Consider the following 18,633-nt stretch of genomic DNA (forward strand, 5'->3'; position numbering starts at 1 on the left):
TTACTGAAATTATTTGATACTCATAATAATATCACTTGGCATCAACAATAGGTAAGGACAAAAACTATATTTAAAAATTTAAAACTTTGTCCTATAATTTGAGCATTTATCTAAATTCATAGTTATATTTTAATAATAAAATCGGTATCATTCTAAACATATAAAATCACAATAAAAAACAAAATGATAGCAGAGTAATTTTTTTTTAAATGGGGGTCGGGGGGCAGTATTAGGAATTCTACTCAAGCCCTCATGCATGCTAGATAAGCAGTCTATCACAGAGCTACACCCTCCCCTAGACCTTTTTTCATTTCATTTTGAGTCAGGGTCTCAGAAAATTGCCAGACTGGCCTCAACTTTGTAATTCTCCCATCTCAGCTTCTGAAGTAGTTGGAGTCAACAGGCATGTGCCACCATGCCCAGCTATTTTAACATTTCTAATGTATCAGGCTGGGGTTGTGGCTCAGTGGCGGAGCACTTGCCTTGTACATGTGAGGCACTGGGTTCGATCCTCAGCACCATATAAAAATAAACAAAATAAAGACCTTTTAAAAAAATTTCTAATGTGTGATCCAAATAAGAATGTATTAAAATTGAAAGTAGGGATATGAAGGATAGCTCAATGGTTGCATGCTAGCCTAACATGCTTAAGGCCATGGGTTCAATTAGCACCACAAATTAAAAAGTAATAATCATAATAATAATAACAACAACAACAATAAGAAAGGAAGAACAGGAATATAGCTCAGTGGTAAAACCCAGCATGAGTGAAACCCTAGTTTTGATCCCCAGCACTGCAAAAAAGAAAAAGAAAAAAGAAAATTCATTCACTCATTCAATTAACAAATGCTTACTATATACAAAGAATTATAAACCTTGTAATGGATAAAAAATAATATAAAAAAGAATTATTGTTCTTAAGGATCTTAAAATTACAAGGAAAGCAAAGGGATGTACATACTACAAAACAGCCATTTTTTTCTTTTTTATAAAACATACACAAAATACAAAGCATCATATGATAAAGTGCTATAAAAGTTAATATAAATTGAACAAAGATTCACAGGAAAGAATCTCTAACATGTGAACAGCCAATCTGCATGTAGGAATTAATCTGAGTTAGATGACAAATGGAAAAGTAGAACAGAGGATGAGATTCCATCCTGATAAAATACCATATGTAAAAATTAGGAAATTAAAAATAGTAAGAAGATAAGTATTCTCAAAATTTCTCAAGAATACATACTCTTGAGGCCTGGGCAGTACAGCCGAAAGCTCAAGATTTCTAGGAAATTTATTTGTATCTTAAAAATAACGTAAAAAAATTTAGTGCTCTCTTAGTATATGCAAGGCCCTGGGTTTGATCATCAACACTTTGAAAAATAAAATTAAAATAAAACTTACAGTCTACTTCTTTATATACCTATGTTTGCTTTACTATAAAAATATAACATTTTCCTCTCAAAAAATTTCCAGTAAAACTAATACTCCAAGAAGATGGGAGGTGGCTGTGATTATCTTGTGTGTGCTCCCTAAATAATCCCAGTAAAAAGAATCAGCATAGAATAAAGAGAAAACAGATAATAGACATGGCTGAAATGGTACTTTGGCTCAGGGAATAGAGTGGAGGCTCTTTAACCAGTCAGTCTAGAGTTGTTAAAATCTCAGTCAGAAGACAGTACAGGTGTGGAACATGAAAAAAATTTTTTAGACTTAAGGAATGACAGTCAGATCTATTCAGCAGAGATTAATCTGGCAGAGACATACAGGAAGGGTTTATTCATTTAACAAGTATTCCTGGGTACCTCTAATGTGTGGTAATGGATAAGCTGTTGAAGAACTGAAAAAAGGAAGCAAAATTCCTGATCTTATAAGAACTTATATCCTAGTGTGGAGAAGTAAACAATAAAGTTGAAGGAAATAATGAGACCATTCAGAAAATAAAAGAGAAGCAGCACTTATATATAGTAAAGGAAGGGATGTTTTGGAGCAACAGAATTCTTATTATTCTTAAGTGACTGAAGACAGTAGAAGTAATAGAAATAAAGAAATAATAGGAAAGAGTCTATGAAGAGGAATGGGGCAAAGATATTTTTTTTTAGGTGTATACATTTGGAGTTGCCTGCTGATCTAATGGATAGAAATCCAAGACTCAAAAAATTCAAGTCTAAAGATTCAGACTTGGTGGGGCTGGCATTGTAGCTCAGTGGTAGAGCACTTGCCTAGCACATGTGAGGTGCTGGGTTCCATCTTCAGCACCACATAAAAATAAATAAATACAATAAAGGTATTGTATCCATATACAACTAAAAAAATATTTTAAAAAAATATTTAGAATTGCTGAATGCAGGCAGACACTAGTAGAGGTCACAGGAACAGAAAAGAACAAAATTAGAGGGCATCCAGGCTCTTTAGTGCATGCCTTTAATCCCAGTGACTCAAGGGGACTAAGGCAGTAGGATGGCAAGTTAGAGGCAGTCTCAGCAACTTAGCGAGACCCTGTTTCAAAACAAAATAAAAAGGGCAGAGATGTAGTTCAGTGGTAAAGCATGCCTGGGCTCAATCCTTAGTACCAAAAACAAAAGAAGAGTAAAGGGCAAAGGGCAGAAGACAGAGACTTGATAAATATTCATGAGGGTAGGGGTGAAAAACAAAAGCAAAACCCCAAAGAAGAAAGAACCTAAGAGAAATATAAGAAAAACTTAGCTAAGGACTAATTGGAAGAAAGACTTTGAAAAGAGATGTTAGGATATGTATATGCATTTTTTTTCCTTTTTACCTGTTCATTCTTTTTCTGAACCCATTCCTTGTGCTTTTCTTCAGCAATTATCTTTCTTTTTTCACGTTCTTCCATTTTTTTTCTTTTTTCTAGTTGTTGATTTAATTCCTGTGGATTTCATTTAAACAAAAGGCAATGTTTAATGGAAGTACCCAAATCACATATTTTAAAAAAGGCTGACCTTAACCAAATTAAACAAGAATATAGTTTCCATTATATAATATATACCACTACTGATAATAACTTACTTAAGTAACTAGTCTACAATGAAAGAAAGCATTGGTAAAAAGTATAAGTCATTTTTTAGAAATGCAAATAATTGCTTGGCTGCAAAACACTAGTTTCTTAGACTAAACTTCAGCTAAATTACCCTCATTGAAATCAACTTTCCCACACATAAATTTTGGCACCACTGTAAGCTATTGGCAGTAGCTCAAGAGAATTGCAACTTTTATTTTACAGTTATAAAAAGCTTCAAGATTCTTGCTGAAGATAAAGAATAGGAATTAAGTAATCCCTAAATTAAAATTTTAATTCAGAGTTACACCAAAGAAGAAATGTAAAGAAGGTATTCAGTTTTCCATAGAGAAAAAAAGAATCAGAGTTTTCTTCACAGATTTTATAGCTGCTGGGATATAAAACAAAACCACATTCATACCCCAGATTATTTAACTGCCTTGCTGTCACCAGAATCTACACGTCTGGGCATTTCCTCAGGAGAAAGAATGTGGAAGGTATGGCCAAATAAAACTGCAAGTTGAATGCCACCACTCTGTCACTCATCAGCTAAATTATGGCATTAGTTGAGAAAGCTGTTCAAACTAGACTTCTCTAGGACTCTACAATCATAATTACTGGTTAGTTTTCTTCCTTCCTTAGATACTAATAATCAGATACATTTATGAATCTTCCATTGGTCCCCCTTTCTCCTTCCCATCTTTCCTTTCTCCCCAAACACTTACCTCAATGGGCAATTTTCCAACTCTCAGGTTAATTCCAGGGTCTTAAATGAAGATAAAACTTTACACCAAGACATATTTTTTTGCACTTTAGAATAACTAATCAAAAGATACTTGTTTACCATGACTTCTGATCTTAAAATTCCACTGCAAAGAAAATAGTTGCCCTATTTCACTTAGAAAATCTTCAAACTTTGAAATACCATATCCCACAAAACAAATATCCACCTTGATAGGATTCTTCACTACCTCATAGCTATTATTCCTTCATTACTCACTCAATACACTTTAATTGAGTGCCTGCTATTGATCTAACAAGAACTGTGGTTGTGTACGTACACACACACACACACACACACACACACACACACACAGATGAAATCGTAGAAGTCTCTCATCTAATCTTTTCTCTGTATACCAAAGAATAAAGTGCTACACTGTGAGTTACTGGGTATAAAAACAGGAGTTTGGAGAAAAGAAGAAAAAGGGAAGACAAAGAGAAATGGTTTGAACCAGGATAGTCAGAAATGAGCAGTTTCTTAAAATAGTGAGAGAAAAAGACTTTAAAAGAAGTGAAAGATGTGGGTGGGAATGATAATTAATTTAAAGTGTGGTACTAATTTCCTCTTTAGATAGAAAGAGGTTTTTTGAAGACAGAGTAAATTGAACACTATGATGAAGAATACAAGTCAAAAGAGATGATTTAGAGCTCTTATTAAGACTGAAGGCTGAGTTTGAAATGATCAGTACTATTTTGAGGGAGATTGACTAGAAGGTTACTACAATATACTCTATAAGGGGAAGACAGTCTGGACTTGTGCCAGAAAACAAGTAAAAGGAGAAACACACACAGAGTGTGTGTGGGTGTGCAGATATGCATGTGTGTATGTATGTGTATATACATGTGTATAAATATACATATAGTAAAAGGCTAGATATAAATCTGACAACTATACATTCGAAATTTTCCAAACTAGTTCTAAATTTTCTTTTAAAGAAAAGTTTAAATGTATGATTAAGCATAATTGATTATATTTATATACTTTTTAAGAGTCTTCCGGTAACTCAAAAGGGGGAAAATTAAGATGTTGCATTACTATTTTATGAATGCCAAATTTTAGTTAATGTTGATATAGGGGATAACAAAGAAAAGATCCAAAAGTACCTAGAAAATGCTACCACTGACCTGAATAGTACTGTATTCTTAGAATGTCTAAGTATTTGCCTACCCAGAATATACATCACATTCTCAGACACTACCCTCTCTTCCAAGGCTAGCTCTTAGAATTTCCCATGCTGAATGGCTCCATCTGTTCACCACCGAGGCAGGCCTCCTCCAGGATACAGCAGGAGTCTTCTTTCCAAAAGCCCCTGCGTGGTCTTCTGGTACACCACTGAATTTCAACAGGATTATAGCTATTTTCCCATAGAGTAAACATTTGGTTATGGAAAACCAAACTCCAAAGAGGGTCCTAAACATGCATCATTATTTCAATACATTTGCCTATTTTCAAATAATATTTTGCTATTAAAGGTAACAAAAACAAAAACAAAAAACAAACTGACAATTTTGAGTTTCACCAATTCTATATCCTACTCTATTCCTTCCTTAAGGGCTGATAAATTAAATAGCTGAAGATTAAATGGTGAGGTTAAAAAAAAAAAAAAAACAGGAAAAAAGTACCTGGACTAGTCACAAAATAAATAATTTTAATAATTTTGAACAGATTATATTAAGTCAAATGTTAAAAATTAGAATTAGCCAAAGACCACAGAGAACTTAGAAGAATTAAAGAATTATTTGCCGCAGTCTGGCTGAGCACAATTCAGGAGCCACTTGTCAAAAGAAACTAACTTTATTTTTAGAACCACGCAAGATAAACAAAACAGCTCCTCAGGAAAAAAACCCTCAGAGCCCAACTGCCACCACCGGCTTCCCACAAGCCACACCCCCCAACCCAGCCTCTTCCTCCCACAATCCTCCTGCTCTTGAGGCCGATTGGCTGAGTCCCATGGGCGGAGCCAAAAAAGTCCTCCAATGAGCAGCTCCGTGGTCTGAAAGGGCAGGGAAACAGCCCAATGAGCATCACCGCAGAGGAGCCAATCAGCTAGATGTTGCTGGGGCCGCTGTGAGCCAATCATCAGCTGGCAGTCTGAAAGTTTGCTGGGGCCCCTTCAGCTCATCAGCTGGCAGTCTGAAAGTTTGCTGGGGCCCCTTCGGCTGTGGCTCTCAACAATTATTTTAAATAATAAAAACATAAATATATTTAATAACCTACAAAACCAATGTGCTAGCTTGCATAATGTCAATGTTAATTTTCAGTGTTTACCATGTTTATCATTTCAACAATATTACAAATGTATAACATTTTTATAAGGGTAACTATAAAGGGTTAAAACAATTTTTTAACTCAATCTCAGAGATGTCTAAAACAAATTTAAATGTCTGTTACTGAAATCAAATTTATGAATGAAATAAGCTTTTTAATGATTCAACTATCCTTTAAGTTTTCCTTTAAGTGGGGCACGGTGGCACTTGCCAGTAATCCCAGCAGCTCGAGAGGCTGAGGCAGGAGGATTACTAGTTCAAAGCAATCAGCAACTTAGTGAGGCCCCCAATAATTTAGTGAGACCCTGTTTCTAAATAAACTACAAAAAAGGACTGGAGATGTGACTCAGTGGTTAAGTGCCACTGCGTGGTACTGAAAAAAAAAAATTTCCTTTAAATATTAAAGGAAAAAAATAAGAAAGCAAGAATAAGTCCAAAAGCAAATACTAAGTCTGATCTATTTATTTCTAAAATATTTCTTGATATCGTGGAAAAAGCACATAAATTGGAAATCTAAAGAACTTAATACCAGTTCCAGCTCTGCCACTAACCAATACCTTGGCAAAGTTACTTCTCTGGCCTTCATGCTTCTTAGCTTTTATAAGGATCTGAAATGAACCATTCCTTATGGTCAAAAAATCTGTGCTTTTAATGACATGGTTTGTAAGCAAATTAGGGAATAGAGTAAATAAGGACAGAAAAATAAGGGAAAGCATGACTTAGGAAATAAAGAGAAAGGCATGAAAAGCCAAATAGATTTTGGCTGAAGTTTATATGATAAGCCATCTTCTAATTCTGCATTGTTTTCTACCAATATCATCAGTCCCGCAACATGAAATGTCTCTCGTATATCCTGCAAAGCAAACTGATCCTACTTCCAATGGAAGTACCTCCAATTTACACTTTCTGGATGACAGAAGTTAAACATTATTTCTGCAGAAAGCTATGATAGTTTTCAGCAGTATTCTTTAACAGAAAAAAAAAATTAAAGTTTTCACTCAAAAGAAATAAAATATAAAGACCATAACAGCTCAAAATAAGCTAAGAAAACATTGAGTAGATGACCCATATGTTATGATTGATAGGTACAATTCCTTGGCATGACTGTTAGGCAAGATTCATTCAAAAATATCTTAAATTGCTTCAAAGTTAAATAATGAAGTAGTCATAAGAAATGTCAAATTACTCAAAACATGAAAAGGCTTTAATCCATACAAATAATTATACCCTTCTATATGCTTAATGGTTGTGGTAAGGGCTTTATATTTATTATTTTAATCTGTTCTTGAAACAAATCTTCAGAGTAGTTATTATATACTTTCATATGTAATAACTAACTCGTATTGAGTTCTTTCTATATAGTAGGCCATATCCTGATATTCATTTAGACCTCATAATAACACTAAGAGGTAAATATTATTCTCCCCCTTTCCCTGATAAAGTGACTCTCCTTACAAGTGACTTCTATAGTAGCTAGAAAAAAACGCAAATGAACTCTGCTTTACCACTAACTTACTCTACCAGTGTTTTCCAAGTTGTGAGTCTAAAATCAATTTAACAGATTATAATTGACTTTCATAAAAAAGAATACTATGTTTTGAATAAATTAAGATACTTTTTCAAATATATATGTATATATACACCTATGCATAGGTTTATATTTATGTTCAACATGAAAAAAATAGATTTCTCACTGTGAACAAATATTTTTCAAAAACACTACACAAGGACTGATGAACAGTGGTAGAACCCTTGCCTAGCATGTGCAGGGCTCTAGGTTTGACCCCTAGCACTCCAAGAAAAAAAGAAGCAGGAAAAATAAAAGCCACACTAAACATTGGAACTAGTGATGTTAAAAGAATTAGTAATGTTAAAATCTAAAGTTGAGGTAAAGGGAAGAGTTTGGGATCTCAAAAATAAACATTAATTCTGAAAACAAATTAAAAAAAAAAAAACCTTTTCCAAAGGCTATGACTAGCAATGATAGAAATGCCAATACCAATAAAAAACAAAATCAGCTATCTTTATACTTTGTTTCATTTAATCCTCACAAAAATCCTATGATAGGTACTATTTTTCCCACCTTGTCCAGATGGGGAAAGTGAAGTATAAAAGTCTAAATAACTTGGCTAAGATCACCCAGCAAGTAAAAAGACTAGAACTAGAGCTTTTATTAAGCCTGGCTGAAACCAAACCACAAAGTCTTTTTCAAGCCCTGTGCTTGCTAAGAGGAAATAAGTACTGCTCTCACAGTGTACATTTCCAGGAATAAATTTGTATTCTAGAATACAAAGTTTCATGTAAAAGGGAAATGCCAGAATATACTAATTTATACAATAATTCCAAGTCTCCTGAAGAGATGATTGCCTACCTGGTAGAAACCCATCACAAAAATAACAACTAGTTTCAAAAGCAATATGAAAATTTTCAAGGAAGATCATAAAGGGCAAAGAAAGTACAAAGCTTTAGTCCCCATGATTTTTTATAATAACATGGTTACTAACAGACTAGAATAAACTAAAATATCCAACCATAGTATACCAGTTTACTATATTTTAATATATATTAACATATTTTAAATATACTTTAATAATAAGCAATCTTTTTCTTTTCTTTTCTTTTCTTTTTTGTGGTGCTGGGGATTGAACCCAGGGCATTGTGCATGCGAGGCAAGCACTCTACCAAATGAGCTATATCCCCAGCCAAAAATAAGCAATCATTTTAAAGTGATGTTGAAAAATATTTATTGAGGGCTGGGGTATAGCTCAGTGGTAGCGTGTTTTCCCAGCAAGCACAAAGCCTTGGGTTAGATCCCCAATGCCACTCCAAAAAATAAAATCACATGGAAATATATTAATAATATAACAGGCAAAAAAAACAGATTGAAAAAGATTGAAACTATTTCATTAAAAACAAGAAGTATCTTTCCCCATTTCTGTGATGAAAAGAAATCAGAGAATGAGTCTGGATAGGGAGAGCTTAGGATATGGCAAGTTACCCAAATCTATTTACTTGCTAGGGCACATGCTCTTTGGTAGGTAGAATAGATTCCTGTCTCTATTTCAATTTTTCTCTTCTTTCTTAAAACTTTTCCTGAGTATATAGTTGAATTTACCTAAGTTAAGTGCAAAATTCTATTATATGTCTCTCTAGGTATACATTTGTACATATAATCAGCCCTCTGTATCCATGGGTTCTGCAATCATGGATTTAATCAAGCATAGATTGAAAATATGCCAAAAAAAAAAAAAATACTGTGCCTATACTGAGCAGGGACACATTGTTTTCTTGTCATTATGCTGTGAGCAATACAGTATAATAACTACTTAAGTAGTGTTCACATTGTATTAGGTGATATAAGTAATCTAGAAAAGATTAAAAGTAGATGGGGAGATATATACGTTAAATGCCTTTATATAGAAAGACTTGAGCATTGAGTATTTTAGAATCCAAGAAAGTCCTGGAACCAAACCTCTTGGATACTTAGGATGACTGTTTTTATTTTTTAAAAATTTACATAGAAGAAAGTCTAGAAGGCTATATTCCATAATATTAACAAAGATTATTATTAGGTGGTGAAATTAAAAGAGCTTTTCATTTTCTTAATTATATTTAGCTATATTTTCTGAATGTTCTTCTAATGAACATACTGCTTCTATAATTAGATTTATTAAAATTGATATAGTAAACAAATACAAACAAATGCACACACATTATTTTCAGGAACAACAAGATTAACATTTTAATTTACAACAGCAACTCTACTCTGTGAGCTCAGAATCAAATAGAAAGAATACTGTCTAGTTGTACCTCTAGAGCTTTCTGTTGCAGCCGGTCACGTTCTTCTTTTTCTTTGCCAACAAACCACACCTCCCATGGTGTCAGGCTGCTTTCTCCTAAGTGCACCTGTTTCTGTTCTTCTTGGTTATCTTCTGATTCAACTTTACTGCTATGAAAGAAAGGATACTGTAGAACTTGTACACGAAATACTTCTCTACTAGTCAAAAATCATTTAACTATACAATGAAAACAAAATCTAACATCATATTTTCAATACTGTTATTTTAAAAACATGAATCAATTATATAAAGCAAAAATATGAAAAATCAGGAAAAGGAAATCTAATTTTGAATGACTTTACTCATTTAGTTATGCCACTCCCTTCAAAAACCAAATTATTTAAAACCCCAATGGAATAACCTGAGCCCAACCTATGTGCCTCAAGGTCACTTGAGGAAATTATTTATTTCTAAAATTTTATTTTTTTTATTCCTAAAAATTCTATCTATACAAGTAATCACTAATTATTACTAGTACACATAATCTTTTGTAGGTGTGTGTGTGGTACCAGGGGTTGAACCCAGGGCCTTGGACATGCCCCTGTACTATATCTTCAGCCCCACTACCACACACACATACACACATAACTTTAATCAGATCCTGGGGCAGACCTTTCCCTTTCTCTCCCTTATATAGCATAGAAAAAAAAGTAATGTGTACATATATACCAAGAGAATGATGAAAAGCAGATAATTTAATAATTAGGAATTCTGGGTAAAGAATGAACAGAAGTTTTTTATATTCTTTTTTCTTTAAATTTGAAATTATTTTGAAATAGAAAGCTATAGAAAAAATATACCCTTCTCTTTTTCAGTGCTGGGAATTGAAGCCAGAGCCTCATGCATGTTAAGTATACTCTGTACCAACTAAACTACACCCACAACTGCTGTGGCCCTTCTCTCCTTCAACATTTAATATTTTGTTTGACGACCGTTTGCCAGTTCTTAGAGTATACAAGACTCTCCAATCTGGTTATCTCTTATTGTCCTCATCTCCACTTTGTACCTTCTGTCAGTCTACTCTTCCGGGTATACAGAAAATTAACTATATGAGTAAATAAAGAACAAAAGGACTTGGCTGGATAAAAAAGCCTCACAAAACTTATGGAAAACTTAACAATCAGCACTCACTGATAGGAAGATTGTTCAGTACCCAACATAGCTCCAGGGGCAAGTTTATTATATAGACTCAGGTGTGTGTATCTTCAACATTGTTCCTTCTAACAAACAATTGCCTTACAACTGCTTTGTACGACTTTTTCTACCTCATAGATTCAGTTTCCCTAATTTTTTGGCAGGGGTTATGTTATTTAATCATCCATTCATGTCTTTACAGAACTTGTATTCTAAGTGGAAAAGAGACATTGTTAATATATTATTTCTTAGGCACATCTTTCCTTTTCTGTCTTGCATTATGATCTCATCTGTTCTCAGCTTCAACTATCACTATATGCTGGTGATATCTGGATCAGCTATTCTGGGCCAGATCTCTATCTTAAGTTCCAGATTTATTTCCAACCATTTGATAGACAGCTCCATGATATTGAACTCAGTCAGTTGAAAAAAAAAAAAAAAAACTAAGCATTTTCCAGCATCCACCCCCTTCTTTCTTCCCCACTAAGAAAAAGTTTACTCCTCTTATAATCCTAAGTGAATGTTACCACCATCCACCCAGTTACCTAATCCAGAAATCCAGATCTGACTCCCCCTTTCCTCATGCCCATATAATCACTAGTCATGTCAATTCTACATCCTTCAATTTTCTCAAATGATTCTCTTCTCCAACCTTTCAATCATTCCAAACATAAACAATCTCTAGCCTTCCCTTTTAAATCATTCTCTAAACCTGTTGCCAGATTTGCCCCTCCAATGCATCCTTTTATCATGTAACTTCTCATCTCAAAGTTCTTCAGGGGCCCATTTGCGCACAGGATGAAATCCAAACTCCTTAGCCTGACATCCATAAATTGACTCCTGTCTTTCTTTTCATAAATGGGTGATCCAGACTCTACATTTCAGTCACGTTGAACTTCTATGGGTTGGTAAATGCATTATGGTGTTGGGCTCTGCAGCTTTCGCCTAAAACTGAAATGCCTTTCCTCTACCTCCACATAGGGCCAGATTAAGAGCTTACTTTTGTGAGTAAAACAGCCTGGGGATAAAATCTGTATCTGCTTCTTCCTAGCTTGTGCACATATTTAAATTTCTTTAAAAAAGAGATCTCATCTATAAAATGGAGATGACAGTAGTAGCTGCATGAAGAAGCTAAAGCACTTAGTATAGTTCTGGGTCCTCAGTAAGTATATGGTATGCCATTTATTACAATTATTACTATAACTAACTCCTATTCTTCCTTCAAGATTTTATTCTGATACTATATTGTCTGGGAAACTTTCTAAAAACTTCTGGATTAACTGCCTTGGGTTTCCTGTCACTGGTCTCCCTCTGCCACAGGCCATGAGTTCCTTAAAGAAAAGAACATGAATAAATAAATAAATAAATAAATAAGAACATGGCTGGTTGTGATAGCTTAGACCTGTAATCCCAGCAATGTAGGAGGCTGAGACAGGAGGATTGTAAGTTTGAGGCCAGCCTGGAAAAATTAAAAGGTTTAGGGCTGTAGATTAGTAGGCTGTAGATTAAAGCACCTTGGATTCAATCCCCAGTACTGGAAAAAAAAAAAAGGAAAGAAGAAAACCAAATAGGTCTTGACTGAGGGTCTAGATTATGAAACACTGTTGAAAGAAGAAATTAGTCAAATCAGTTTTTTGGGTTTTTTTAGATAACACTTTAAATACTTCGTGCCTTAACATTTTTAGTAAACATGTTCAAAATGTATAACATATAAACTACAGGTATACCCATAATAAAGAAAGGCTTCATAATTAGCTATTTATGACAAGAAACTTATTAGGGCACAACTTTCCTAACTGTAATTATATGAAAGTCAGAAAAGAACTAAATAGATAAGCAGTAGGCCCAAAGCATATTATAAAAGACTCCAGAAAAATACTTTTCATTATCTTGTCTTGAGGTCATCTTTGATCATCTTCTCAATCCCAGCCAATACACTTGAAGGTCAATCCATCTTTTAAGCATAAGTCTATTTGTACTGAAAATTATCTTGAGGGATTGGGGTGTGGCTGAGTGGCATAATGCTTGCCTGGCATATATGAGGCCCAGCACACACACAAATCTGAGCACATAGAGAGAGATGTGCAGCCAATGCCTGAGTCTATCTCAAAGAAGCCTTACTCTACTGGTATGCCACAATCAGATGTAGCTGGTAAGGGACAGAGAGAGGCATAAAATCCCAGAGCTCTTGGTTTCTCTTTACAGAGGATGCTGATAGCCCAAAACAATGGCTGGGCTATGACTCAGGCTGCCTTCCCTCATCTCATCCCATATAAGCTATCCAGAACAACAACTAAAGGAACACAGTAATCTTCTAAAAGAAAAGAAGTGCTAGTTTTTCTGAACCATTTGAAAATAATCATGGTATCTAACTATTCTCCAGGAAGGAGAAACAGGAATTCATTCAACACACATTTATTGAGTACCTAAGAATCTGACACTTGCCACACACAAGACCTAACAAATTCTCTTTCTAGACCCATATCCTCAGTATTCTTTTGACTCATGGGGAATGAAATGTGCTTAGGCAGCCTTAGCCCTATTAGCTCATTCAGGCTTTGGGTGAGACATAGATAGGTCTGGCTCCTCCCTTGGCAGGATCCGTTTGATTAGCATTTTGGCTTGTGGAAGCTAATGCAGGGTCTCAGTAGTTGAGCTGCAGTTTTTCATGGCATTTATTCCTCAGGTTGATAAACTATGTCCACATTGTTTAGTCCTGTTAATTATGCTCAGAAGGTATTTCACACATCTTTAAAATTCATTTTAAAAATATCTAATACCCACTAAGTCCTAAAGAGTCCCTACAAAGCATAGATGAAAATGGTCTCCTAAAACCCTAACTCTTACCACTGAGTCTATGGGGTTAATACGAGATGGCCTCTTTCTTGTTTTTTCAAGCAGCCTGGACAGCCTGCGTGGTTACTCTTCCTGGTTTCCATTCCCACCAACATACCTCTCATCTTTAAAAGAATAACTTTTGTAACCATGTATGGGTCATTTCAGATGGTTCCACATTCCATTCATTCATTCCTTATACAGAGAGGGGCCATCTTGTCACTTACACATAAGGGTTCTCTGGTCTGCATTTTTTAGATCTCCTGTATTGTTCCTTATATAGTTTGATGATTAGAAACTTGTAAATTGGCTTCTGAAGATGTTTACCCCAAAACAGACCTACATTATTACATATTCCTTCAGTGATAGGCCTTTTGCTTCTATTTCTATACACCCAAAAATAGTCATGCTGTATAAGAGGGAACCTGATCAGTTTACCTCACTACTAGGCCCAGGTCTGCTAATAAGTTGGTGTATGCCTTTGAGTCAGACTTTTTATTTGTGTTCTGTGATACAGTTTTATCACCTGTAAAATGAGCGGACCGAGCTGGGCTTTAATTTAATAAAATCTTGTATATCTTATTTATGGTCCCCAGTATCTAAACTAATATGTGGCAAAACAGATGTTTGCTGACTGAATCACTGTAGAAATAAACATTATGATGGTTTTTAATAATCCCTTTGCTTCAAATATTCTTTGATACAACAATAACTATTCCACTGAAAGTTTGTCCTCAGATCAGACACAACCCTGCCTCTGCATGCTGGACTAATCTTCGTGCTTCAGCTCTTTACACTATTACAACCTACTACATAAAACACATTTTGGAACTAAGATTATGGACAAGAGTTCTTCAGTTCACCATCTGGATTTCTGAGGATTCGTAAAACTCCTGAAATAGAAGCAGTTTTGCGTATTCGAGACTATATACGGGCCATTTTTTAAGGAAACTGAGATAGCAGCAATTAAAGGGCTAAGAATCAGAAAACACGTCATCTTTAAGAAATGGCCCAGGACTCTCTGCAGAAAGGGCTGCACTTAAGGATGCAGGCGCCTGCTCAGCCTCTAAGGTGGAAGACAGCAGATTGTTTTGGTTTGCTGAAGGCACTTGGAAGGGTCCAAGGAACCTTGGGACCGGTTGTATCGGTCGGGCAGCCTCAGGTTTACCTGGCGCGCCCCGGTACCTCCGTTCCTCTCAGGCTCAACACCTCGGCCTCTACGTCATGGGTATCTTCGTCCACATCTTCCTCATCCTCTCCGTCACCATGTTCATCGTCAAACGAGAAGCTCTGGTGGCCGAGGGGAGACAACAGTGACATGGTAGAATTGCTGCAGCTCTGAGGCGGCGGCGACGAACAGATAGACGTCGCCACCGCCCCCAGCCTCTGCCCCCGGGGACCCGTCATGAGGACGGAGAAGGAGGCCACGGAGGGCTGCGACTCGGAACTGCAGTCCGCGGAGAACAGGATGCCGGGAGGGGAAGAAGCAACACTCCACCGCCCCACAGCCCGCATCTGGCCCGCCAACTTCAAACCGGCCGAGCTGCGGCGAGGACGTGCTCTCCCAGAAGGCCCCGCGCGCGCTAGGCCCGGCCAATCCGGGCCGGCCCCGATGCCGCGTTGCCATGGCGACGCGAGGAGGACGCGAGGGCTTTGTCCCGGCCTGTAGAGCGTGGCTTCCTCTCCGTCTGCCCTTCTTCCTGTGTCTGGAAGGTTCCTGTTGCTTGTGAACTTGTTCAGCTAACTCTGCGTCTCTTCCAGCTGACACCTTCGGGGGCCTGGCCTTTTTTTGAGGTTTTGTTGCAAACCATTTGGTATTTGAAATAACGTTCTTACTGAATAAAGCAACTCCTTTTAAAGGGAAAGAGGCAGAATTAAGGACTAACGTCCATCCCCCGCCCTCACCCCCGACCCCCAACCCACACACATAAGGTCAGGATTATAGGCACCAATCTTGATTTCCTTGAACAGGTCATGTTTTTTTGAGGGCGGGTAACTTTAACTTTACTAGTGTATCCAAGAAAGCAGGTTTAGGTGGCCTGGGGATGTAGCTCAGTGGTAAAGTGCTTGCCTAGCATGCATGAGGCCCTGGGTTCCATCCCTGCTACCAAAAAATAATGCAGGTTTAGGATCATCTTTTAGTGTTTTGATACATCTTGTTTGCCTGGCGTTTTAAGGCAACTAGTTTGTCTACACCTGCTAATTGTTTTTACTTTTTTAAGCCTCTATTATGTGCTAAGCCTCTAACCTTTGCTAAGCACTGGGGTAAACGATGCTGTAATTCCTCATCTTTTGGTGGCGACAAATATAATTAAAATATGCTGTGATGTGTATTTTATGAGGAAAGAATATTTTGTGGGAACTCAGGGATTGGAGATGGGGATAAAGGTAGCAAGAAAGATGACAGACATTATAAAGCTGGATGCTTTATTTATACTGACAAAACTGCATACACTGGTGTAAATTTAGCTCTGTCCAGTTCATAATTTGTATAACTGGTAGAAGTATCAGGTGAAAATGGACAGTGGCTAAAAATAGCACATAAAGTTGTTACTGATCAAAGAGTAATACAGAATCCTTGATGAAGCTTTGTTTTGTTTTGTTTTGTTTTGTTTTTTAAAGAAAGAGTGAGAGAGAGAGGGAGAGGGAATTTTTAATATTTATTTTTTAGTACTTGGAGGACACAACATCTTTGTTTGTACGTCGTGCTGAGGATCCAACCCTGGCCGCATGCATGCCAGGCGAGCGCCCTATCACTTGAGCCACATCCCCAGCCCCTTGATGAAGTTTAGATCTACAAAATTTGACACAGGACAATGAGATATGATAAAAATATTAACAATCAAAGACAATTCTGGAAGCAGAAGCTATAATTAAAAATGATATGCCAGCTAGGGGAATAGAGCATGTGAGACCCTGAGTTTGATTCCCCTACCACAAAAAAATAAATATGCATGCTTAAAACTTCTTAAATGGAATATTTTTAAATTTTAGTAACAACAGTGAAATGAAGAAGATCAAAGCAATCCAAATGAGTAATAAATTGATCAAGGAATAAAACTTATTTAATAGAGTTTTTTTATTCTCTACCCCAATAATTCAATATTGGCATGTCTGGCTAAAACCTTTCATTAGAACATGTTTATAATCAGTAATATCAAAAGACCCTAAACTGTTTTAGGACTTCACAAGGAAGAAAGCTTTAGAAGCAATTTCCCAATAGATATAACCTAATGCAAGCATAGTGGAAAACTCACAGGTTTTATCTATGAAAGAAAAATAATTTTAATCAATAATTTCTCTTAATAAATTTCCATAAATAAGCTGTTGACCTTTCTGATCCTAATTTACTCCTCTATAATATTAAGGAAATAATCTGTCTCACAGTCATATTATCTAATTAGTCCTCAAAATTTCTAGTTCAGGATCTGACAGATGTAAGAGTAAATTGTATCACTTGAATGCCAAAGCTTTTCCACTGTAACTTTTTGGTATGGGAATCTAAGATGTCATATACTTCCCTTCCTCCTTTAGATGTTTTACTTTTTAAAAAAATGCTTTATAAAATAAAGTCCTTTCCTTCATGCTTCAGGGTCATCATTATGACAATTACATTATATGTTAACAATACTGGAGACCCAAAGACTTTGGGGCAGTTCCATGCTGTGGGTACAGGTATTTGAATGTAGTCAAGTCCTGTGGTCTCATATACTGCCTTTACATTATTGGGGCCAAGAAGTCATAAAGAAGGGTATAAAAAGCATTAAAAGATGTTTTTTTTCCCCTTAAGTTTTAGGATATTACTTAGTAATGTCTTTTCTTCCTACTCATTTATTTTCACTTTCATGGTATATTTGAGATTTTTTTTTTTTTTGCTGGCTCTGTAATCTGTAAGTGAAGAATGACTTTTCCTTACAAATTCCTGTATGACATTGTTACAAAAATCATGCCATTTTTAGTTAGCTTTAAAAATAATTATTCCTAGACATTTACAGATGAAACAATGTGTCTGGATTGCTTCAAGATAATCTAAGAGGCAGAAGGATTGAGGGGGCTAGTGAATAAGGTGAAGATGAAACAGGGTTTACTGTGTGTTGTGGTTTTGGTGTGGGCATGGGAAGGGGAGAGGGAGAGGGGTACCTAAACCATTCTTTTTGTTGTGAAAATTTCAAACACATATGAAGTTTAAAACAGGAAGAGGCATACACATTTACTAACATATACAAACACATAAAATATGTCCAAAATTAAGAGGAACTAAGTTTTGATTGGGATCTAATTTGCTGTGGTTCAGGAATTCACTTAAATTTCATTAAACCCTTTGTTTTCTCATTTCCAAAGAGAGCTTGGAGGTTGTGATACTACGTTTCTAGGCAACTGACTACAATTAATATCATGTAGATATTTTTACTCACTTGCTTTTAAATAAAGATTGAATTGGTGGTATTCACTTACATTTCACAATATGTTTTCTACGATATAGTTCAGATTTAAGACAGGATAAAAGTTTTAAGTTTCAGCCAAGTGTTCTTAAATATTTACAGATAACTATCAAACAATATTTTCTAATGGTTACTTTCAACATTTTTTCTAATACTGTCTTTTCTATTTAGAATTTTTTAAATTTGTCTCCATAATAGTAAGTAAATACATTAACATACTTAGTTACAAATTAAGGCAAAATAGATTGCTTTCTAGAAACTTTAATAATTCAAAACATAGAGTACAATATTGTATTTCATACAATATATAGCACAG

The 18,633-nt window shown here is 35.7% G+C and overlaps 1 protein-coding gene across 2 annotated transcripts in view; it reads right to left on the minus strand.

Moving 5' to 3' along the window:
- The window catches only part of Ccdc34 (coiled-coil domain containing 34), a 31,964-nt gene extending 16,540 nt beyond the window's left edge, over window positions 1-15,424 (minus strand). Inside the window, exons 1-3 of one of the 2 annotated variants that reach the window (XM_076844284.1) lie at window positions 15,044-15,424; window positions 9,878-10,013; window positions 2,780-2,887 (exon numbers count right to left, since the gene is read on the minus strand). In XM_076844284.1, the coding sequence (XP_076700399.1) occupies window positions 2,780-2,887; window positions 9,878-10,013; window positions 15,044-15,390 (591 nt within the window). In that variant the 5' untranslated portion in view covers window positions 15,391-15,424. Of the gene's footprint in view, window positions 1-2,779; window positions 2,888-9,877; window positions 10,017-15,043 lie in introns of both variants that reach the window. The other variant, XM_076844283.1, reaches the window with a different exon arrangement.
- Between the last annotated feature and the right edge of the window lie 3,209 nt (window positions 15,425-18,633).

Source organism: Callospermophilus lateralis, chromosome 2, assembly GCF_048772815.1.
Source record: "Callospermophilus lateralis isolate mCalLat2 chromosome 2, mCalLat2.hap1, whole genome shotgun sequence".
Lineage (NCBI taxonomy): Eukaryota > Metazoa > Chordata > Mammalia > Rodentia > Sciuridae > Callospermophilus > Callospermophilus lateralis.